Source organism: Penicillium roqueforti, assembly GCF_015533775.1.
Source record: "Penicillium roqueforti strain LCP96 04111 chromosome Unknown scaffold_17, whole genome shotgun sequence".
NCBI lineage: Eukaryota > Fungi > Ascomycota > Eurotiomycetes > Eurotiales > Aspergillaceae > Penicillium > Penicillium roqueforti.
Genome location: NW_024067581.1, coordinates 358696 through 381607, shown reverse-complemented (window position 1 = coordinate 381607; position 22912 = coordinate 358696). Strand labels below are relative to the sequence as shown.

Here is a 22912-nt window from a genome sequence, read left to right as displayed (position 1 = left end):
GGGCCCCCCCCCCCCCCCCCCCCCCCCCCCCCCCCCCCCCCCCCCCCCCCCCCCCCCCCCCCCCCCCCCCCCCCCCCCCCCCGCGGGGCTTGTTTTGCTCCCAATCTTTAAATCAAATCTACCATTCACACTATTTTCTAGTAGAGGTTCGCTCTAGTAGGAATTAACTAGCGTAACCATGGAGCAACAGAAGTTGACGCGTGGTAGGTATCTCACTGGTGAATTTAAGTCGCCAGACGAGAGACTTGGGGCCAAGAAGTAGAGGCGCATTGTACGAAAGTAAAACAAATCCATCATTCATGATTCCTATGTCAAAAAGTAATAAAAAAAGAAACTCCGAAGTCAAAAAAAGTCCCTGCTACTTAGGCCGAGGCCCGAAATTTTAGAAATAAGCAAAATCGTAAACACCTCCTAGGGTGTGCGAATCGGTTGGCATTCTTGAAAACTACCTCGGATTGTTAGTTTTGTTGAGTGAATGGTAGCAAGTTCCAAATTCGACTTACTGAAATATGTTATTATCCCTTTCCTCCACGCTAGAGCTGGCCTTGTATTTTCCTCAAACCGATTGTGCCGAATTCCGAGTCATATTCAATCAACAATACAAGCGCACCCGATTTGCAGAAGACCCCAGAAGGAATGAAGCCAAGTCGCTTTTTGGCGTAGGAAAAGATGTTATAATCACAATATCAGACAGTGGGAATTATGAAAGCAAGTCCGCAACTGCAATAACATTGTTAGCATAGCAATAGAAATATTATAGCTGCGTGGCTTACCATTCATTGGCATCTCATCAATTTGAGTCGAGTAGTACAACTCGATGTCGCGAAGAATGCGGACATCATCGGTGGTGACAAAGTTGATGGCCACACCCTTGCGGCCGAATCGTCCAGATCGACCGATACGGTGAATGTAGTTCTCACGGTTGGTAGGCAGATCGTAGTTGATAACAAGAGAGACTTGTTGGACATCGATACCACGGGCCCAGACATCAGTAGAAATGAGGACACGGGAATTACCCTGACGGAAGTCTTGCATAATACTATCACGCTCTTTCTGAGGCATCTCGCCGTGCATACTAGAGACGGTGAAATTGGCCTCACGCATCTTGTCGGCAAGCCAGTCGACCTTTCGGCGAGTGTTGCAGAAGATAACGGCCTGGGTGATAGTCAAGGTGTCGTACAGATCACAAAGTGTGTCGAACTTCCATTCCTCTTTCTCGACGGCGATGAAGTATTGCTTGATGCCCTCTAGTGTCAACTCGTCACGCTTGACCAGGACACGGACGGGGTCAGTCATGAACTTGGTGGTCATGTCCAAGACATCGTATGGGAGGGTGGCTGAGACCACGACGACCTGCGTCGCGGGGGGCAGGTAACGGTAAACATCGTAAATCTGCTCACGGAAACCGCGATTAAGGAGCTCGTCAGCCTCATCGAGAACGAGCATCTTGATATGACGTGTGCGCAGGTTTCGGCGACGAATCATATCGGCTACACGACCAGGAGTTCCAGAGACAACGTGTTGGCCGTACTCGAGTTTGCGGATATCTTCGCCAACATTGGTTCCTCCGATACAAGCGTGACACTGAACGTTCATGTAATCACCAAGGGCCATAATGACGGATTGAATTTGGGTTGCGAGTTCACGAGTCGGGGACAGGACCAGAGCTGTTACAAACCGGAGCGTGGTTAGGCCTGGATCTGATCAGATTAGACAGAGTGGTACATACCTTGGGTCTCGCGCACAACAGTATCAATGATCTGCAGAGTACTGATCGCGAATGTGGCAGTTTTACCAGTACCGGACTGGGCCTGGGCAATCGTGTCGCGACCTTTGCAGATTTGAACAATCGCACGGGATTGCACAGCCGAAGGCGATTCGTATCCATAAGCGTACACTCCACGAAGCAGGCTTTCCTTCAAATGCATGTCCTCGAAGGTCGGCGCGACCGTCACCTCCTTGGAGGTGTTGAATTCCATGCGCTCTAGTTGCTGTTAGCATGCTTCATGTTGTCCCAATGTTAGAACCACATACCCTCGGCGCGTCTGTCGATTCCATCCGCCATGATGTAAGTGTGAGTATTTCAACGGCAATAATAAATGATATCGGAATTCACGAAGAGTGAAGCCTTACGTGAGTGAGGTCAACCGGCCTAACTTTTCGCGGTGGAAAGGTTCGAGTCACATGACCTTCCCGCAAGTTGGAGCTGCCAAATGTCAACGTCTTTTGCGATCGCCACGCAACTTTGTCAACACACTTTGCGCGCCGATAAAAAGCTTTTCTTGCGCAGCAGTCATATTGAAAATATGTTGCTCGAAGATCAAAGGTTCATCCACGAGGATCTAGAGCGGCTAGAACAGGCTATCGCTGATCGCGTGGCGGAAGAGCCCCGAAATGTGAGTATACCGCCCAAAATTGTCAGTCACACTTTCTCATATACCGATTAATCAGGCTCGAGGCCACTTGGCTCGCGACCATGAAGTCTCCCAGTTCCTAGACAGAATTGAGAGTCAGTCCCAGCGACTCTTAGAGATCTACCGGGACGCCGATGGATTGCGGCAGAAGGAAGTGCAGTCTATCTCGACAGGCGATCAATTCGAAGAATTTTACAAGCAGCTAGGGGAAATTAAAGAGCACCACAAGCGCTACCCGAACGAACCAACCGAGAACCTCGAGCAAGCATATAATCGCCGTCAGACCGGCGAAGGAGAGGCTCCCCGCACCGCAATCGATAATATGTTCACTGGCGAAGAAGGCTTTGGACAGTATCTGGATCTCACAACTATTCACGAAGATTACCTGAATCTTCCCGGGGTTAAGCGCTTGTCATACGTCCAATACCTCGATATCTTCGACTGCTTCACATCCCCTGTTTTGCCAATTAAGCGGAAAGACAAGCTCTCTGATCGTTATTTCAACTATGTTGGCGAGCTTGCTAGCTATCTGGAGAGTTTCATCAAGAGAGTTCAGCCACTGCAACCCTTGAACGAGCTTTTCGCCAGCTTCGACGACGAATTCGAAAAACAATGGGTTGCGAAGGAGGTTCCCGGTTGGACAGATGAAAAGTCTGCGAATGGTGCGTCTGGCCCAGCTACCGAAGGGACCGGTGAGGGTATTTGGTGCGCAGATTGCGAGAAGGAATTTAAGAATGAGAACGTCCTCCGGAGCCACTTGACCGGCAAGAAACATATTCGGGCGGCAGAAGCCCGCAAAGCAGCAGGCGCATCCAACGAGAAACCATCAGCATCTCAAGGCACATCTTCGGCCCATAGCCTCAAGGAGCGCGAAGTTGCACGACGCGAACATCAAGTTCGATCCTTGGCGAATGTTCTGCGCGAGCAGCGACAAGCGACACGAATCAATGTTGAGCGCCGACAGGGTATGACTGAACGTGAACGCCAAATGGAATGGGAAGCTGTGCAGGCTGGGCTCGATCACACAGGTCCCGAGCCTCGTGCCGGCGAAGAATCAGATGAAGAGGACGAGGAGGTTATCTACAACCCATTGAAATTGCCACTGGCATGGGATGGAAAACCTATTCCATTCTGGCTCTACAAGCTCCATGGCCTCGGCGTCGAATATCAGTGCGAGATTTGCGGAAACTACACCTACATGGGTCGACGAGCATTCGACAAACACTTCTCTGAAAACCTCCACGTCCACGGATTAAAGTGTCTCGGCATTACCTCCAACACCAATCTCTTCCGTGAGATCACCAGTATCAATGAGGCTATGGCGCTTTGGGATCAGCTCGAAAAGGATCGGAAGAAGGACAGAGATTCACGGGATAATGTCGTTCAGATGGAGGATGCAGAGGGTAACGTTATGCCCGAAAGGATCTACTTGGATTTGCAAAAGCAGGGTATTCTCTAAAGGGAGAGGGCTTTATGTTCCTCCTTTTTTGTTCCACAATGGCGTCCTTGATTTCATACAAATGGCTCGGTGTTCGGCGAATGCATAGTCTTCAACCCCATTTTCAGGTTTGAATTAGCTCATGGGCTCCTGTTATCTCATTCTACCACAAACTTACTGTTATGAATAAAACATCCAATTTTTTTATTACAACTGCATTCTCCAGCCGCCAGTGCTATAGTGAAGTTAGACTGCCAGCTGTGCCTTTGAATTGGCTCTTGAAGATCTAACCTTTACATACTCCGTACCTTTCACTCGATTAAAATAGCAGATGGCAACCAGCCGTAGGTAAGGCCTCTTTAGTTCCTCGATTTACCTTCCATGCTACGCCTAGTAAGCAACTTTCAAGATCAAGAGTGAGATGATCCAATCTCCCAGTTACAATCCCTGAATTTGATATCCAGAAACTGGGGTCTAAAGCCCTTGTGTTCACAAATGATGGGAAAGCCATACATACCATATCATCAACTCTCGGCTCTATACGTTAATGACATGCCACTGCATATTGCTTTACTAACTGTATCATCAAGCTTCCATCTAGATACCAAGCTATACGATAACCCCCGAAGGTCACCATCTAGATAGTGCTCGGATTGTTCGTCTTTCAACCTGAGAAGCCGCTCCACGCCGTACCGTAACATCCCGATCGCCTTCTGCGACTCCAGTTGCTCTCTTGTTATTCCCCCAAGTCCCTGAGTAGCAGACTAGCCAGAGCCCGATGGTAAAACGCTGTCTCGAGTTCCTGACGATCCTCCGTGTCATGCCAGCCACTTTTGGGGTCATGAACCCAAATAGATTATCCATAAAATGGAAATTTGACCCAACTGGGAGGTATAAAGCACCATCCCAGTCGAGTACAGCTCGAACCTGGCCCGTGGACTCTTCGATGAGGTAATTGAATGGAGCGAGATCCTGGTGGGTAAGGGCGATAGGGAGGACGGCGAGAGCCCGTAGCTGTGTTAGGAGTTCCCTGATACAAGTAGAAATCCTGTTTCTAAGACTTGTATTTTGGACAACGTAGTTATTGACCGTATGACGGATTTCATCAAGAGTAGAGGTAGATGTATGGTAAAAGGCTAATAAGCATAAAGGCCTTCGATCCACCCGGCATTTTGATGGCAGGAACGTTCTAGGATGGCGTAGCGTCAATACACACTAATCTGCCATCGCCAACATCTAGGTACAGGCACCAGAGGCTGCCTCCCTCGGAAAGTGGCTGATGGCCAACAGCGTAGAGAAATAGCACAGTGCTATTCAGCATGTCTTCCTTTTCAGCCGAGGGGATAAATCGCACAGGTTGAAAAGAGGGCACTTGGTGATACATTCTAGAGAAAGGAGGTTCGCTACAATGTCATCTATAATTAGCTTCGATCTGACGAGACTAAGGACTCATTTTCACAGGAGATAGAGAGTGGGCACAAGTTTATAGGGCAAGTTGAGGGGAAAGAGGAAAGTTGTGCTCTCTGGACTGATTCATGGCTGGGTACTAGTGCTAGCTGCCTATTATACTTACATCCATGTAGGTACCCAAGCATATTGCTCATCTAATAAGATAACAAGGTTATTGGTCTATACACGATAGCAAGCGGAGAAAGTGAGCGGTAAATAGTAGAACAAAGGGAGCATGATAGTAGGGACTAAAATGTGGATTCATCTAAATTCTTGAATAGATTCTACATAACTAACACGACGATGTTTGTATATTCACTTTCTCTCTTATGTACTAGGAGGTGCTCACGTGGGTACGGAGCCCATGCAGCTTCCCACTCTTCATATCTTCACATCTTCAAGTCATATTTCTCATTTATCCATATGTTATAACCTCATTGTTATATATCTGGTAGTTCTGTTTTCTTCTACAAGTAGCCCTATATCCCCTATGCCGATCTGGTGCTTGTTCTAGGCGTCTACCCCGCTTGGTGATAATATGGACTTGTTACCTCTGACATATATGAAGTGGGAGAATCCGTCTCCCTACACGGTTATTTCAAGCTAACAAAATGTTTCTCTTAGCCTGTCAGCAGAAAAGGCCCAGAACCTGAAAAATACCCCTCGATGGCGTTGACGTTTCCCTTGTTTCAGATGAAACCCTGACCCAACTCTTCAACACAGCACCAATTCTTCATAACTGCCAAGGGACACGGATTGTGCGCTTGTCACGAACATTGAGTATTAAAGGAGGGATAAGCTCACGACCAGGTGAGGCCAATATCCTTGACCTCATTGCGAAGGCTGGGGAGAGGGGAGAAATACCATCAATCCCAGTGCCCAAAGTCCATCGAGTGTTGAGTATCCAAACGGAAGATCTCTTCTTTGGGGCTAGATGCCTGATAGTCATGGACTTTGTGGGCGGTAGAACAGTTAAGGATTGCTGGGAAGACCTAAGTCCGATTGAACGCAAGGACGTCGTCTCTAAAGTTGCTTCAATCATCAACAATCTACACCTTATCCCCATACCCAAAGGACAAGAGCAACTACCAGCCCCAGTAGGCTGCATAACCTGTTTCGTTCGTGGTTGCCATTTTCCAGACGCGGGGGCTGGCCCATTCAGCTCGACAGAGCAACTACAGGCCTGGTTCAATCGGCGACTTGAGATCACCCAACAATTTCATCGCGCACCACCTGATGCTACACCGTTTTTTTCAACAAGTTAACTCTCACCCACTATGATATAGCACCCCGCAACTTGATCCTGGGTTCCGAGGGCAAAGTCTGGCTGATTGACTGGGGAGATGCTGGGATATATCTAGAAGGGTTTGAGTTTGCGGCACTTAATCCACGGAGAGATGAGTCTTCAGAGTTCACTGAGATGCTCTTTGAAATGATTCCTAGATATGAAGAGCTATCGCACAAATGCTCCTCATCGCATTTGCTTTGACTACGGGGCAATGGATCGATTCGAGGCTATTTTAACTGTTCACTACTCGATATCAAATATGGTGGCCTTCTATTTCCGGCAGATCGCGCACCTGGATACTCTAAATACCCTCAAAATCACAAGGACTCACCTATTTCTCCATTTTCTCCATATAATGGGGCTAAAGTGGTCACGTGCTCACGTGTCATCTTCTTTCCTCTTTTCGCGTTCGGACGGCGCGGCCAAAGTCTCGACCTCGGAAGTCGCGAGTTTTGACCTCCTTGACTGTATCTCAAATTATTCCACGGTTTTATGCAGAGTTACTAGTTAACTCGCGTAGATATGGGTCATGGGCTTCAAATTCACCCTCTTGTGTGATCTGCTGTCCAACCTAGACAATAGCAAAACGGCCAAGGCATCCACGACGGCCAGGAACCAGAATCCTGACATTAAAACAGTCGCCCAGTGGTTCGCTCGACACGAACGAACCATCCATGATGCCAAAACAGACAGGGTGGCGTTGCTTACCTGCATGTTCCCCGAAAAACGAACGGACCGAGTATACTGGTTGCAAGCAATGCAACTATCAAGAGTCATCGGGCGCTGCTTAGGCTTGGGATCATCGCGGCTTTCTGAACTGAATCGATGGCAAAGTCCTGGTGGCTTTGATCTCGGAGCATGTGTCGAAACTGTCATGCGGCAGGCCGAGAATTACATCCCAGCGGGCCAGGAGTTATCGGTAGAAGAAATCGATCGTGCCATGGTGAGAATTGCATCGCGTTGCCGCTTCTCTGGCCCTCAAGTTCGCCGGACCCGTACAGCTGTAGACGTTGAAGAAACTCTATCAAAACTGTACCGTCGATTGAGTAGCCGGGACGCGAAATGGCTTACTCGCATGATTCTCAAAAGCTACTCTCCGGTCGTTTTCCCACAAAACTATACTCTGAAGAAATTCCATTTTCTTCTTCCGCAATTACTCCAGCTTCAGAACTCTTTCGAAGGGGCGCTGGAGATGCTTGCCTCGGACCCAATAAACAATTTCCCTCCAAACCCGGATCCCCAAACAGCCAGAAGTCTGAACGCAATTGCCCTACAGCATATGCGCCCTCGTCCTGGTATCAAGGTTGGACGACCTGATTATTACAAAGCTCGAAGTATTAAACATTGTCACCAAATGGTCAACGGTCGTCGAATGAGCATCGAACGGAAATACGATGGTGAATACTGTCAGATCCACGTCGATCTCTCTAACAAATATACGCCCATTCAGATTTTCTCGAAAAGTGGCAAGGATTCGACCGCAGATAAAGATAAGATCATACCTGTGATAGAAGAATCGCTCCGCACTGGATTGCCTGGCTGCGAATTTACGTCCCGCTGTATTGTTGAGGGAGAACTGCTTGTGTGGAATGACCAGAGTGGTCAAGTGATGGATTTCAACAAAATTCGGAGGTTTATTCCAAGATCTGGCACCATGATTGGCGTTGATAATGATTCTCCGTAAATCACCACTTCTATAAAATGATAAGTCTTTTTGCTGATTGATACAGGCCACAACCGTACGAGCACTTGATGATCATGTTCTTTGACATTCTTCTCCTCGATGACGACGTATGCCTTGCCAAGCCCCATCGGGAAAGACGACTGCTCTTACAGAAAGTGGTGAAAACAATTCCGGGCCGAGCGGATCTCGCCTATCAGGAAGTTCTGGACTTCAACCGAGCTGATAGCTACCATCGGCTCGAAAAGAGTTTTGAGAAAGCAATTGCTAAACGTTGGGAAGGATATGTCTTGAAGGCTTCCGACGAGCCTTATTTTCCGATATACTCTACTGGTGTAGACCATATGTTTGGCCGATGGATCAAACTCAAGAAAGATTATATACCGGGTCTTGGAGACACATTAGACCTTGCGTTGATCGGAGCTAGCTACAACGCGCGAGATGCTTCTGATCTGCGACAAATCAAAGGGCTGAAATGGACACACTTTTTTGTTGGCTGTCTTCTGAATCCAGATCGGGTCAAAGAGGGCGATGCTTTGCCGCATTTTCAAATCGTTGATGTGATTAACCGACATAACATGAGCATTCAGACCATGCAAACTCTTAATCAAATCGGCGAGTTTTATGCACGTGAACCTGAAACGTTCGAAGGCTTTCATATTGATTACGGGCACGAAGCTCTCCCCACTGCAACCAAATTGTTCAAGTACCCGTTCATCGTCGAGATGCTGGGTAGTGGGTTTGAAAAACCGTCTGGTGCGAGATACTCCACACTTCGATTTCCTCGGATTTTGAAGATACACTCGGACCGAACGCTGGCGGAGTGTATTTCTTTCTATGAACTGCAGCTGTCAGCAGAACATGCCCGGGCTGTGCCTGCAGATGAACTAGAGGAACGTGAAAGATGGTCCAAACGCCTCAAGGTTGGGGGTCAACTTGATCAATATATTGTGCGATCTCGAAGCCCAGAAGCGACTTGTTCAGACACCGACGATGAGACAAATCCCCCGTCATCCCAGGCTCACCAAGCCGTCACTACCTCTGGAGAGAGCCTTATGGACGCGAGTGCATTGGTAGAAGGGCTGGTTGAAGATTCAATGATAAAAGACAGCCATGATCATCCCCTGCCCCCCTTAGTCTACATCGATGAGACGACACTTCCCACGGAAGAGGAGAACTCTGTTCTTGAGAGCATTATACTCGTGGACAATGAAAATCTATCATCTCGTCAACATCGTAGCCAGAAGGATGGAAAGATCGCATGGCAGGAATCTTCGAGCTTTTCACGTCCCATATGGGCAACCAAATTCATTTCTGCACGCAAAGAAAACTCTCAAAAATTATACGGGGCGCAGGAACCCCTTTCGGGCAAGCTTTTGGTGCCTACATCGCCCAAGCAGAAACGCAAGATGCCACCCCAATCTCCTTTTACAACTATCCCCATATGGACGCCGGGAACATCACTGGGAAGTTTTACACTCCCGCAGATGTATGAAAAGCCCAGCAATGATCGCGATTTGGATGAATTTGTTCGGTGTCTCTGCTCTGATGAATCTGCTTCTTCCCTTCAAACGTCCAACCCTTATACCGCATCGCAAGGGTCCAGGTTTGGCATTGTCCTGTTTGATCCCATAGCAACTCAACTAGGGAAAGAGATGCACCGTCTTGCCAAGACTCTTTCCATTTTCGTTGATACTGGAATATGTCCACTGCCTTCCATGGGAAGCATATTTTTTCTGGGCTCGAGCATGTTGGAATGTGATCTACGCCCAGATGACCTTCGTTTCTGCCTGCGTGATACTTGGACAGATATTGGACGCGATTATTTCTACGGCTGTCTCTCATGGAGTCTCAGCAAGCGTTCTGAAGATATATCCACCGGAAGAGGGGAACTCCGCTCTGATTCGGATCGCTATTGTTATGATATGACAGAGACAACAGAGCCTCCGGTCTCGGCGGTCTCTGGACCAAGGACGCCATGGATTGAGATGAGCTTCGATGAAACGGCTATTGCGGTGTTGGGCGAGTATATCTCGATTAAACCTCTGGCTCATATCTTATATAATCAATACCCCTTTTCTTTCTACGAATGACAATTATACCACACTTGAAGACTATTCATACAGAGACAGACTTTGCTTCTAGCTATTATTCATAAAGACTTGTCAAATCCATGGCTGTTTCGCTGTCATGATAATCCATACATATTTCATTCAATCAATGTAATTAGGTCGCATCCTCCCTTCTCGCCCGTACGTCCCTCATCAACGCCTTGGCCTCCTCCACTTCAATTCCATCCTGACACAACTCGCTCGCTAGCTGGTCTGCACGGTCAAGATCACCGTTCCGTGACGCATATTGTGCCAACCACAACCGTGCCTTGGACGTAGTTGTTGTAACGCCGGTGCCGTTCCAGGTATCACTGACAATGGAGTCATCGTTCTGCATAGCGAGTGATTCAGCCTTCGCGCGAGGCTTCCGATTACGGCGATGTCGTTGCGACTGATCAGTGTCTTCGTCTCCTGAATGCTCAATCTCGGCATCGCTTTGAATGCCATGCTCCGAGACAGAGGTGTCGTCATCGTCTGCGTTTTCATTGACAGGAGCGCCGGACTCCTGCTGAAGAGTGAGTTCCATGTATGCAGCGGCCTCCTCTTCGTCACCGAGACGCTCGTACAGTGTCGCGATTTGGTGTAGGGTTTCTGGGTCAAGGATCTTGCGACTCCCAGAGCCAGCGCTTGCGCCAGTGGCCGATTGCCCGCCATCATCTGGCTGTAATGATCCAGCCACCAATGCACGCTTCAGAGCTTGAATACTCTGTTCCACTCGGCCCATCTTTGCGTAGCACGATCCGACTGCTTGCCACATCTTTGGATCGTACGGACGTAATGCTGCAGCGCGCTGGTAGTAAAACAGGGCGTAGAAAGACATATCTAAGACTTCATAGGCCTGTCCTAGACCGTACCAGGCGCGGTAATCTTTGCGATTGACATCGACGGCTCGACGGTATGACTCAATGGCGGTGTGAGTATTCTTCATCTCGATGTATTCATGTCCCATGAGGGTCCAGGCAGATAAGAAGTTCCGGTCAAGGGTGAGTGCACGCCGGAAGTACATTACTGCCTTCTCATGCTCGGATTTCAAGGAATAGTAGTTACCCACGACACAGCAGGTTTCTGGGCGGAATTTGTCGGTGGCCGTTGCAACCTGAGCGACGAACGCAAGTTGAGGTCGCTGGTCCATCACGTAAAGGATGTTCGAGTAGTGATCTAGACTGTCTAAGCGGTGAGGTGATGTGGCAAGAATGCCTTCAAAGATATGAGATGCTTCTTCGAAGTCTGAATGATATTAGATCACGGAGTAATCGCGTGTTGCAGAGCCGGGGTAGTTACCTTTCGAGTGATATAGCAACAATGCGTGCTGTGTTTTGAGGAATGCGCTTTCTGGGAACATTGACTGTAGCTCGGAGAGCGACCGATATGTGTCTTCTGTGGCCTGGTACAGCTCTTGGCTGCAGTAGACGTAGAATATTAAGCTCATGACGTTTTGCGGCAGAAGTTCGAGGATTTGTTTCAACTGTTGAAATTAGTACAGACGGAAGGGAATCTCAATGCAATAACTTACGTCTTCCGTGCTGCCCAAGAGGTCGTTCAGTTCCTGCCAAGCACCCCAGTGGTATGGGTTTTGATGCACACAGCGGATCAGCCATTTCTTCGCCAGCTCCTCATTGCGTCCTTTTAACAAGACAACAGCATAGAGATACTCCAACCATCCCTGCCCCTGGTCATCTAAACCCTGTGCGGTTCGTTCCGATAGCCACCCATCTAAGCCTCTAGCGAGACCTGACAACTCTCGATTGACCGCCATCCCACCATCTGCTGGACCTAATACCATCTCAGTTTCCTCTTCCTTGCGCTTCTCTCCTGCTAAATACTTCGCGTACAGGGCGAGGAAGAGCGATTTCTGACTGAGTTTTGGATATGGATTTTGCTGTATTTGGGTCTTTTGGGTCTTTGAGCTTTGAAACGGTGAAGCTTTGTCCTTGCCCTTGTGTGAAGTCCGCGATGGCCTCGGCTTGGAGTTGGGAGAGGTAATTGACAAAGGAACTGGTGGTGTGGTCGGAGGGAGGAATACGGCCGCACATCGGTCATATTCACGAGTATCGAAATAAGATTTGGCCAGCAGGTATTTGTAGGACTCTTGCGTTTCAAGGGCAGCTTCAACTGGGTCGCGCACTTTGAGATAAGGGTTTGTTGCTGGCGGAGGGTCTGAAATATCCATCGGTGACTCGAGGTCAGTGTCTTCGTGATCTAAAGGCCGGAGGGAATCAAGCATTTCAGCGGCCCTGAGTCCATGAACATCATTAGCACGTGAGGCCTGTTCGAATGAAGCTTATTATTGTTACCATTTTGATGATTGATAAAGGCATCGCTCAGAGCACTTGATTGCAGCATTTTCCAGCTGGTACATGAGCTCTCGGATTCCATCATCCGTAGGTTCTTCCATGACGGGCGTCTTCGTCGCAGGTAGGTGTTCCGAGGCAAAACGTTCAAAGACAGTCTTGTAGCGCCGATGGAGCTTTCAGTTTATCAAACCGTTTTGCGACAATTTAATCTCATCCTTATTTTGGTAGAAAGCCCACCACGTAGCGGTTCAATCCTTACTTTCAAATGTCCGGTGTAAATAAATGGTCTTGGCCCTCGTCGCGTTCTTGATACAGGTGAGACGGCAACTCGCGTAACCGGAAAGAACAATAAGTGTATCAAGAGTCCTGGGAAAGCTATGAATGCTTGTAGATTCTGAAACAACGCGAAGATCGTTCAATGGCCTTGAGAAATCCACGTCGTCCTCGGGTTGCGCCTGGAGAAACAGCAACGAGAGCAAACCGGACAAACCAAACAAACCAAACAAACCAAACAACTGCGGGGAAGTGGGAATGTTTTCGTCCTTCTTGTCAGATCATTGTCATCTTTTACCACACACTTCGTCATCATGGGCTCTACTACCAAGCGCGCCGACTTCGAGGCTATTTTCCCTTCACTGGCCCAGGATATCCTTGCCCACGCAAAGCGCTACAACCTCCCTGACAATGCGCTCGAGTGGTTCGAGAAGGCAAGTAAAACCTCGTGATGCCTATTCTTGAGGAAAGAAAGATCATAGCTGACACCATCTTATGCGCTCTAGTCTCTTAATATCAATGTTCCTGGCGGTAAGCTCAATCGTGGCCTCTCGGTCCCTGATACCGGTCGTGCTCTCCTGAAGCAGCCCCTGACCGAGGAGCAATTCGAGCACCTCAGCATCCTGGGTTGGATGACTGAGTTACTCCAGGCTTTCTTCTTGGTCAGTGACGACATGATGGACTCCTCTATTACCCGCCGTGGCCAGCCCTGCTGGTACCGCCACGAGGGTGTCGGCTTGATCGCTATCAACGACTCCTTCATGCTGGAGGCGGGTATCTACCTCATCCTTAAGCAGCGCTTCCGCTCGCATCCCGCCTACATTGACATCGTCGAGCTCTTCCACGAGACCACGTGGCAGACTGAACTGGGTCAGCTTTGTGACCTCATCACCGCCCCCGAGGACAACGTCAACCTCGACAACTTCTCCATGGAGAAGTACATGTTCATTGTCACCTATAAGACAGCTTACTACAGCTTCTACCTACCTGTCGCTTTGGCTCTTATGTACCTGCAGCTGGCTTCCGAGGAAAATCTCAAGCAGGCCCACGACATCCTCATTCCTCTGGGGCAATACTTCCAGATCCAGGATGACTACCTTGACAACTTCGGTGACCCATCTGTCATTGGCAAGATCGGTACCGATATCCAGGACAACAAGTGCTCTTGGCTCGTTAACCAGGCCATCCAGCGCTGCACTCCCGAGCAGCGTCAGCTCCTGGATGCTTCCTACGGCCGCAAGGACGCTGCTGAGGAGGCCAAGGTCAAGGCCCTTTTCAACGAACTACAATTGGAGAAGGTATACAAAGAGTACGAGGAGAAGGTTGTTGGCGAGCTGCACGAGAAGATTGCGGCCGTCGATGAGTCTAAGGGTCTGAAGAAGGAAGTCTTCGAGGCCTTCCTCGGCAAGATTTACAAGCGGACCAAATAGAGGGTCATCCTCCGTTGTGTGTTTAGAAGGATACCCGCCGTTCGACTGGATCGTGACGATTTAATTATATAACGCCTATGCACAAACCTGAATATGTCCGGCGATGAATCGTCTTTTCTTTCTCGGATATACTTGCATTTATTTTATTTTTATTTTTAGATTCAGTTTATCAGCTTAATAATAAGCTAGGATGGGATAGAAAACTAAAAATGACAGGTAGCTATCTGTCTACTACTACAAATGAGGAGCATTCAACGCCATCAAACAAATCAGTCCCGAAACCAATCCTGCACAAGGCAAAGTCAAGACCCAACCACCAAAAATAAAGACAAGCTGCTTCCAATTGACAGCACCAAGATCATAGTTCATGAGAGCAACGCCCATGGCGGACCCGGTCAAGCACTGCGTCGTGGAAACAGGCAAGGCAAGCCTTGAAGCCAACATCACGGTGATGGCTGCTCCAAGCTCAACACTGAATCCACGCGTCGGCGACATCTGCGTGATCTTGTTTCCCAGAGCACGAACTATATGGTACCCGTAAACCCAGAATCCAAGACCGAGTAGCAGACCAGCAATAACCAAGAACCAGATAGGGGTGGGTGCCTTGGTCTCGACATATCCGGCATGGAACGTGCCATACACAGCAGCCCATGGCCCAACGGCATTGGCCACATCATTCGAGCCGTGTGCAATTGACATCATCATCGCCGACACCACCTGGCAGTATGTCCAGAGATGTTCAACGCGGTCGTCATACCGGTGAGCACGTGCGTGGATCGCTCGTAGTTCAGGGGAGTCGTGTGTAATCACATCACGCGTCACGCCCTGAAGCAAAAGCCATTTGATATAACCGAGAGCCTTCAGGGGATTTGTCCAGGATAGGTGTCGGACAGGGTCGATGAACCGCTCCGTTGGTTCGAGGTGCTTTTTCTGTGGCTTAGGTTCCGGTGTAACCTTCTCCTCATCATCCCCTATGTGGGCCGGACTGGACATTGCTGTAATCTCCGGCGTGGGCATGACAGAGTCTGCATTCAATGTGACGTTTTCTTTGTCTGCGTCTTTCTGACCGGCTCGCACTTGCCCGTAAGCATCTTCATAGTAGCTAATCACGGCCTCATCGCCCTTTCCTGGAAAGTATAGCGGTGGGTTTTCCCTCAGCAGTAGGGGGCCGAGAGGGATGTGATAGAACCTGATACGGGGATCGTTTCGGACGAGACGGCGGATGAAGTATGGCCTGAAGAAGACATATGCAATGATGAGACAGCCAAAAAATACACCCACAATGATGCCGGCTGCCTTGCCAGCACCAAACTCTTCCAATGAGGGTGCCGTGGGGGCTTCGATGACGATGAAGAGGGCGAGGATGGCTCCTGTCAAGGCAAGGTAGACTGGAATCATACGCATGCCGCATTTGAAGGAATCTTGACGTTCAAGGACGCTGTACTTCAGAGTACCGAAGATTATAGCCGAGAAGGCACCTGACACGAGAGGGGCAATACCCCAAGATGCGGCAACCTGGGAGACACTGCCCTTTGTCCAGCCCCAGTTGATAGAAGCCTCGCTCGCAAAACCAACACCAATGAGGGCACCGACGATAGTCTGCGTGGTCGAGACAGGCCAGCCCATCCGAGTGGCGAACATCAACCACGAAGCGCTGCCAACCTCGGCACAGCCCATGGCCAACATGAGCGCACCAGGCTTGTCGTCAAAGCGCTTGATATCGATGATGCCGTTCTTGATTGTATCGGTGACTCGTTTGCCCATGGCTACTGCGCCAATAAACTCGGTGAATATAGCCAGGACACCGGCCATGGCCATGCTGAGCGTCTGGGCTGCAATTGAAGTGGCATAGGCGTTGGCGACATCGTTGGCACCATTGCCGAAGGCACTGAAAACGAAAGCGATGGTGGTAAGGGCTAGAATCCAGTCATACTTCGCGGTTATTACCGATACCATAGCGACGAGGGGCTGCGGTGGATCACAGAAGAAGAGAAATTTGAAGAACTAGAAAAGGAATTGATTTTAGCAGTCTTCTACGGCCTTGCTTTCATGGTGCCCTTATAAGAGCTGCAAACTCGCCACGACCATTGCCAAGTGCGTGCGTCCTGTGATAAAATATTTTCCTGAACTTGGCCTAAACCGTATGGAGCTCCATTCTGATGTCAGTATTAGCCCATCATAAAGAGATCAATGACAGTTATTGGCTAAGTACAAGGCGACTTTGTCGATGGCCGAATAAGAGTGGCAGTTGGCGCCAAGCCTTGGGAGCGGACGCCAAGAGCGGACGAAGGACGTCTTCCGGCGATGATATACTCTCTACAGATCACTTTGGCCAGTCATATTGGGTAAATTTGCACGTTCCTGGGTGCTGATCTGTGATTGCACGTTTAATAGAGCTTGACGTGAGTTCAGCCTAGGCGCCGAGGACTTGGAAGTCTGGGTTTTTCGGCGGAGGACGCATACGACCCTTGGCATGTGTTGCTAATTTCTGGGCAGCTGTGCGGCCATATAGTTTTCGGAAAGACTTTTCACTACGGTACCGTGAGTTAGGATCTAGAACAAGTCCAAAGGAAATGGTGAAGCCCATGTGCTAGAGTACCATGTGGGAGTTTATATATATTTCAATACGCTCCCTTACGTTCTATCTTTTGCTAATTTAAAGCCACTTTCACCTTGGCTTAGTGGGCCTATCTACTTTCGGCAGAGGCACACGTAAATAAACCGGCATTAACGGCGGTCTCGCTTCTTGACAGGAAGTGAACGGAATTAAGAAGCTTGGCGATTTGGGACTTAGGTATCAGGGAAAATACCATAGTTATCTTGCAAGAAGATTACATACACCATACACTACCTACTCGAGCTACGGGTGTAGACTTTATAATTGAATGATTTGACATTCAGAGATTGCCAACACCTTCTATGACGCAATGCAAATAAGAGAAGGAAGATATGTCGCTAGAAAACAAGCAATCAAACACAATTTTTTCACGACGAACACTGCTACACAGCATTCGGGCACTCAATATCCCTTATAAGAGTCTGCGCAAATCCCTCAAATCGAGGATAAGACCAGGTATCCCGGTAACGTTCAACGAGCGGTCGATCATCAGGCTCGGCGGGACTATCTTGTGGTTGAGTCCTTGGACTCTCGTCCTCCTCCTCCTCATCATCACTATCCCCTGCCTCCATCTTTCCTTCAACCAATTCTCCGAATTTCACATCTATAGGCACGCTGCCCATAAATGGAAGGCTTAATTCCTGGGCCATCACCTGTCCTCCCCCACTCGAGAACAGATTACTAACCTCCCCACAGCAGGGGCAAGCATACCCAGACATATTCTCTATAACTCCAAGCACAGGGATATTAGTCTTAACGCAAAAGTTCGCTTCTTTGCGCACGTCCGAGGTCGCCACAGCCTGTGGCGTTGTAACAAGGACCGCACCAGCAAGTCTAGGCAAGCCTGTTTGCGCAGCCGCCGCTACGTCTGTGGTGGAGAGTGTGAGCAGCTGCTCTGCTAGCGCAATGTGCTCGTCACTCGTCCCGGGAGGCGTATCGATGAGTAGGTAATCAGTCGGGCCCCAAAAGACATCCGAGAGGAATTGGCGAATCATAGCTGTTTTCTTTGGTCCGCGCCAGATTACGGCGTCGCCGCGATCGCGGAGGAGGAAGCCTAGGGACATGCAGCGGAGGGAACCGCGTGGGGGTTGTGTTGAGGGTGCTGAGGCGTCGGGCTCAGCTGCAGATTCAGCTCCGTGAACTGGTACTGGCATCCATCCGCCTGGCGCTTGTGTGATCTTTGCATCTTCGAGTCCGACTAGGCGTGGCATTGAGGGTCCTGTCAGGTCGATGTCAAGGATGCCGACAGATTTTCCTTGTAGCGAGAGCGCGAGGGCGAGTTGAAGTGTGACGGAGGATTTGCCCACACCTCCTTTGCCGGAAAGGATCTAAATTCCAATCGTTTCTTGTTAGTTTTGTCTAAGAAATTGCGCTTGGGTGTCTAGCCCATGGCTTCGAGCAGCTCTCGTTATCGATAAGCTATGAGGGGCATGGGCTTTCTTTTTTTCGCGCTGGCAGGACTGGCAAGGGATTGAAGGTGCACGTACCAGCACGACATTCTTCACCCCAGTGAGAGGCATAGTTGTATATTGTATGTTTAATTTGGAGAAAAGAAATGTTGCAGCAACTGAAAGCTCAACGACGGATTTCAAGGGCGGAGGCCGATATTCGGGCGCTTATCAATCGCCTTCTGACTAACCTTCGGTCTACAACGTGGACGCACTAGTATGGGATATGAAAGGTCGATTTAACCACTTATTTTGAATTTGGAGGTCATTAAATGATATTCCATTGATCTACGTAGCAAATCTGAAGGTCCCTCTTCGGTATCAGATATGTCATGTAACGTTCATCCATACAAACCCCACTGCCCAGCTGGTATTCGCTTTTTGAACCACTCTGAAGACGAAAGAGAATATTAATAGTGCATTTACAGCCACTTCTGGATCACGACGCCTCCACGTTTGAAATCAGGAATGTCGCCGAGAACGGCAGCCCAGTCATTGAGCTCCGTGCTGGGGAAAGTCGTCATCAAGACCCATGCGCGGTTTGGACCATCCGGGGTCGCAGAAGCAACGAACGCATAAACTTCGCCAATGGTAGCGGTCGTGTTGAATCGAGACGTTAAGCGAGTCCCGTCGCCTAGGCGGATTTGTAGGGTAACTGTAGGTTGTGACTCGTCCACGTTGGGCTTCGTTGGCTCCCGAGTAGATGGTCCAGCCGTAGAAGAGGAGGGTGTTGGCGCCTGGCTCCGTACGCCGGGTGTCGGGCTTCCGAGGCGCTGTCCAGAGCCCGAAAAAGGCTTGTACTTGGGCTTGGGCTTGGTGTACTTCTCCTCATGCTGCTTGAGTTCCACGTCAACCTCCTGCCCAGGTTGAACATTCATGATGGAAAGAGGAGCGCGGCCTTGGCGGATACCGTCCAGGATCTCTGCATTGCGGGGGTCGTCTGATCGAAACAGTTCACCGTCATCAACCGAAAATCCATCGGCCCAGAAATGAAGAGTCCGTTGAACACGCTGGGCACGCTGTTGACTAGGCGCCGATGGGTTTTCAATCACCTGACTTGGTGCATCGTCACCACCGAGTGTGCGGGCAGTGCCAGTGAAATGTGATTCCCTTGGCGCCGGGGTGTCTGAAGGAGGAGGCTGCGCCCTGTTGACATTCGAATGTTAGTTGAGTTCAATATTCGTAGCATCTCTAGGAGAAAGTACCTGCGGGCCTTTTCGAGGATCTTCTTTTTCAAATCATCGGGGTTCTGCACAGCTAGTCCGGACTTTTCACCACCCGCGAAGAAATCATGTTCGTCGGTGTCATCGTCATCGGAAGAATCACCACCGCCGCCACCTCCCCCCGAAGCAAAGTCTCCCAATGTAGCAAACTTCTTCTTGGGCGCAGCGCTTCGGGCGGATGATGAGGACCCAGCTGCGGCAGAGGATGAAGCTGGTACGGCACTTCCGCCGAGAGTTCTACCCCCCGCGGAAGCTCCAGAGCTACCCTCTGTGCCTAGTGGTCGCGCACCACCAGCACCGGCATCCTGTGAAGCTTCGTCCTGCTCCGCGAAGAATTCCGTAACAGCAGCTTCGATGTCCCAACCATTGGCAACAAGATATTCCTGAGCCTAGACAATCACGCACTCAAAATCAGCGACTAAGTTATGTATAGACACAGCAAGAAGCTTACCTCTGAAGCCTCAGTTCCAGTCATAGCACAGAATTGAGACACAGCCTCATCGTGCTCCGCGGGGTTGCCCTCCATGGTTGAGCTTCGTTAGCGGGTTACGGTGATCGAAGCTGAAAGAAGATATTGGGAGAGGAATCAAGATCAGATTTGATAGCGACAACAGGTGCTTCGTCTCAGGTGGACGGAAGGAAAAAAACAATGTCAGTGTCAATGGAGCTGAGTTAGGTGACAGACCTAAACAACGCTGGCAGCTGGCCGGTACGTCACTTCTCTCAATTGGTCAGCCGGGATATAGATATTCCGTCCCGTTCATGGCGCCTCAGGCCGCCACATCTTTTGTCGAATGTCGACACATGAACTAGCGAAATTAATAAAATGAAAGCTGAGGAACTTGGACGCATCTTAAACCGTTCGACTTGTCGTGCAGCTTCCACTCATTTAGTGTGAAAAATCATTCGTTGACCTTGTACCACACGACTCAGCCATCGCCCTGGTCTCCGTGGAGATGATAGGGCCTGAACTAGCTTCAAGGGATCGATCATCATGATGTTATAGATGGTTTTCTCACCCTAGTGAACATCAGACAATGGCTGCTGCCATTAATTTTCAAGCTTGCTTTTATGAACATCTACTGCATTTCTAATATCATACACAGACTACTTACAATTGCAAGTTTTTTTTGGCAAAATATCACAATTTACACAAGCAAAAACAAGAAATGAGTATTGACTCAAGACAAAGGAAGATCGATCAGCAAACTGCATGCCAAGATGAACCAAAATGGTATGTATCAATGTCAGATCGTTCAAACAAGTTCCATTTCCTTGTACTCACTCGCCAACGCTTTCACAAAGATTCAATATAAAGAACCCGAGGCATAGATCTGCCAAAGTAAGTGTCTTGTATGCTGCGAAGGCATACTCCTTGGGCTACCTCGAACTCTGAACGCTTTCTTTGATATACCCCAATTGACCAAGTGGAAATGACAGTAACAACCGTTTCAATGCTACTATGTACATCTATTTCTCTTTGTATAGTCCCTTGCCCCCTCACGCCTGACGCGAAGACCCGAAGGTATTTGAGCTATAAGCAAGACACTTATAGATGGCAGGAGTGACTTTCCCTGGAAGTTCGTTTTATAGACTCGTAATGATACGAGAGGTTCACAAATAGCTGGTTGGACCCGGTCCTACGTATTCATCAGCGGCCATTAGTCTGGATGGAATGCTCCCACCCGATGGATACTTTATTCGCACTGTATATCCCCAACAATTATCGTTTGATCAATCCTGATTTCTTCTTAGTACAAGATTGCTATTCGTATCCCTGATAGCAGGTGGTATGCGGACTTCTATATGACACTGGGGCAAGCATGATGTCAGGATATGAGAGTGATCCTCTAAATATGATGAGAACATCGACCGGAGAACCCACAGTCATGGGGAAACACTTGTCAAGTACGGCTGACGGTAGCATCATGACTATTCCAGTGGTTGAAGTTGAAGTTACTATACTGGATAATAAGCGAATGCGGATGACAATATTGGTCAGAGTGCAATATGAGGTATATCGAGGTTAGTGTGGCAAAGCAGATCATAGATTGGATGGCCCATGGCTACGGCACATGCTATATACAGCGTCAGCGACAATGACACGATGTGGATTGCAAGTACCTAGACTCGTCTTACATCGAAAGATGCCCGGGGCGGCACTATAGGACAAAAGGTTATTGTTATTTCAGCGTTCTTTCATACTCTCATACTCATTTGTTATTTTTAAAAATTTCAACTAGATACAAGAAGGAGAATGGCGTGTTCTTATTCACTTTTATAATCGTCGGGGTAACCCGCTTTTGCATCCCCGAAGATCGTCAACACAGCAGAAATCAAGGTGGGTTGGACGCTTGGCACGATTAGCCAAGCATTCTAGAACACCCTAACAGACCAATAATACATTGGAGAATAAGCGTGTGGTATGGTCGAAATACTCAGATCGCCTATTGGGTTCTCCTTAAGTGATGGTTTTACTAAAGAGCCTGCAAATCCTCTGGGAAGGGCCACATAGTATGGGGTACCCCGTATAATAAATCGATATCCTCGCACCGTTAAGGAGTCATCTCACAGGATATTCACAACAGACCAATCATATATGGAGGAAGTCTCCCCGCGTATATACAGGACCCATAATAAATTATCGTCTGCCGATCGCATTAAAGACGAGTTCAATATAGTTTATTAGACGGGACAATGTGCCGTTCGTTTTCCGCAGTAGAAAAATGCTGTTTCTTTCTGTGCTTTTTCGAAGCAAATAATCAGCAGCAAACCGCAGAGTACGTTGAGCAGCAAGTAACGTTCAAATATTGAGATACCGGTGCAAGCACTTTTCGAAATACCATCTAAATCATTTAAATCATCTAAATCGGCACTACAGACTGTACCTAGGACAAGTACGCTTTACCAAACGTGCTAATATTGAAGTCATGGTGTCATGCTAACTACAGATGCAGTCTATGCCCGCTGATACTGTCATTGTTTTCTAGGATACATCCCGACATGTACACTACAGCATACTCCGTAGTCAAATCCATACTCTTTGTTAGGGCAAACCCTGTTGGCGCAGTGGTCTAATCCATTTAGGGGAAGTCTCCCTTGGCACTCCTTATTATAAATGCCATTTAGTTTCGTATCGCCATGGTAAAAAAAAATGGCATTCCAAGGTTTGGACTGCCTCAGACTGGAGTGCATAGCCACCACTTTGGGGCTTTTTTAACTTTTCCCCAGTGGAAAATTGCCCGT

General features: G+C 48.8%; 8 protein-coding genes across 8 annotated transcripts; 3 read left to right on the top strand and 5 right to left on the bottom strand.

The window, feature by feature from the left end:
• Positions 1 to 700: 700 nt before the first annotated feature.
• Positions 701 to 2065, bottom strand: LCP9604111_6499 (ATP-dependent RNA helicase eIF4A; the record flags this gene model as incomplete). Its single annotated transcript, XM_039074426.1, has 4 exons — positions 701 to 720; positions 774 to 1667; positions 1730 to 1984; positions 2035 to 2065. 4 exons carry the CDS (start codon positions 2063 to 2065, stop codon positions 701 to 703), a joined length of 1200 nt encoding a protein of 399 aa, XP_038927549.1.
• Positions 2066 to 2306: 241 nt separating this feature from the next.
• Positions 2307 to 3873, top strand: LCP9604111_6498 (SF3a splicing factor complex subunit PRP9; the record flags this gene model as incomplete). Its single annotated transcript, XM_039074425.1, has 2 exons — positions 2307 to 2396; positions 2452 to 3873. The coding sequence occupies 2 exons, from the start codon at positions 2307 to 2309 to the stop codon at positions 3871 to 3873; spliced, it is 1512 nt and encodes a 503-aa protein (XP_038927548.1).
• A 3245-nt stretch (positions 3874 to 7118) lies between these two features.
• Positions 7119 to 10363, top strand: LCP9604111_6497 (ATP dependent DNA ligase domain protein; the record flags this gene model as incomplete). The annotated part of the gene is made up of 2 exons (XM_039074424.1): positions 7119 to 8269; positions 8320 to 10363. The coding sequence occupies 2 exons, from the start codon at positions 7119 to 7121 to the stop codon at positions 10361 to 10363; spliced, it is 3195 nt and encodes a 1064-aa protein (XP_038927547.1).
• Positions 10364 to 10496: 133 nt separating this feature from the next.
• Positions 10497 to 12776, bottom strand: LCP9604111_6496 (anaphase promoting complex subunit CDC23; the record flags this gene model as incomplete). The annotated part of the gene is made up of 4 exons (XM_039074423.1): positions 10497 to 11608; positions 11663 to 11846; positions 11895 to 12615; positions 12676 to 12776. The coding sequence occupies 4 exons, from the start codon at positions 12774 to 12776 to the stop codon at positions 10497 to 10499; spliced, it is 2118 nt and encodes a 705-aa protein (XP_038927546.1).
• Positions 12777 to 13262: 486 nt separating this feature from the next.
• Positions 13263 to 14378, top strand: erg20 (bifunctional (2E,6E)-farnesyl diphosphate synthase/dimethylallyltranstransferase; the record flags this gene model as incomplete). Its single annotated transcript, XM_039074422.1, has 2 exons — positions 13263 to 13382; positions 13455 to 14378. The coding sequence occupies 2 exons, from the start codon at positions 13263 to 13265 to the stop codon at positions 14376 to 14378; spliced, it is 1044 nt and encodes a 347-aa protein (XP_038927545.1).
• Positions 14379 to 14612: 234 nt separating this feature from the next.
• On the bottom strand, positions 14613 to 16334 carry LCP9604111_6494 (inorganic phosphate transporter; the record flags this gene model as incomplete). The annotated part of the gene is made up of 1 exon (XM_039074421.1): positions 14613 to 16334. One exon carries the CDS (start codon positions 16332 to 16334, stop codon positions 14613 to 14615), a length of 1722 nt encoding a protein of 573 aa, XP_038927544.1.
• Positions 16335 to 17378: 1044 nt separating this feature from the next.
• Positions 17379 to 18515, bottom strand: LCP9604111_6493 (Mrp/NBP35 family ATP-binding protein; the record flags this gene model as incomplete). Its single annotated transcript, XM_039074420.1, has 2 exons — positions 17379 to 18323; positions 18483 to 18515. The coding sequence occupies 2 exons, from the start codon at positions 18513 to 18515 to the stop codon at positions 17379 to 17381; spliced, it is 978 nt and encodes a 325-aa protein (XP_038927543.1).
• Positions 18516 to 18865: 350 nt separating this feature from the next.
• LCP9604111_6492 (protein phosphatase regulator SHP1) lies at positions 18866 to 20192 on the bottom strand (the record flags this gene model as incomplete). Its single annotated transcript, XM_039074419.1, has 3 exons — positions 18866 to 19589; positions 19649 to 20055; positions 20118 to 20192. 3 exons carry the CDS (start codon positions 20190 to 20192, stop codon positions 18866 to 18868), a joined length of 1206 nt encoding a protein of 401 aa, XP_038927542.1.
• Positions 20193 to 22912: the final 2720 nt, after the last annotated feature.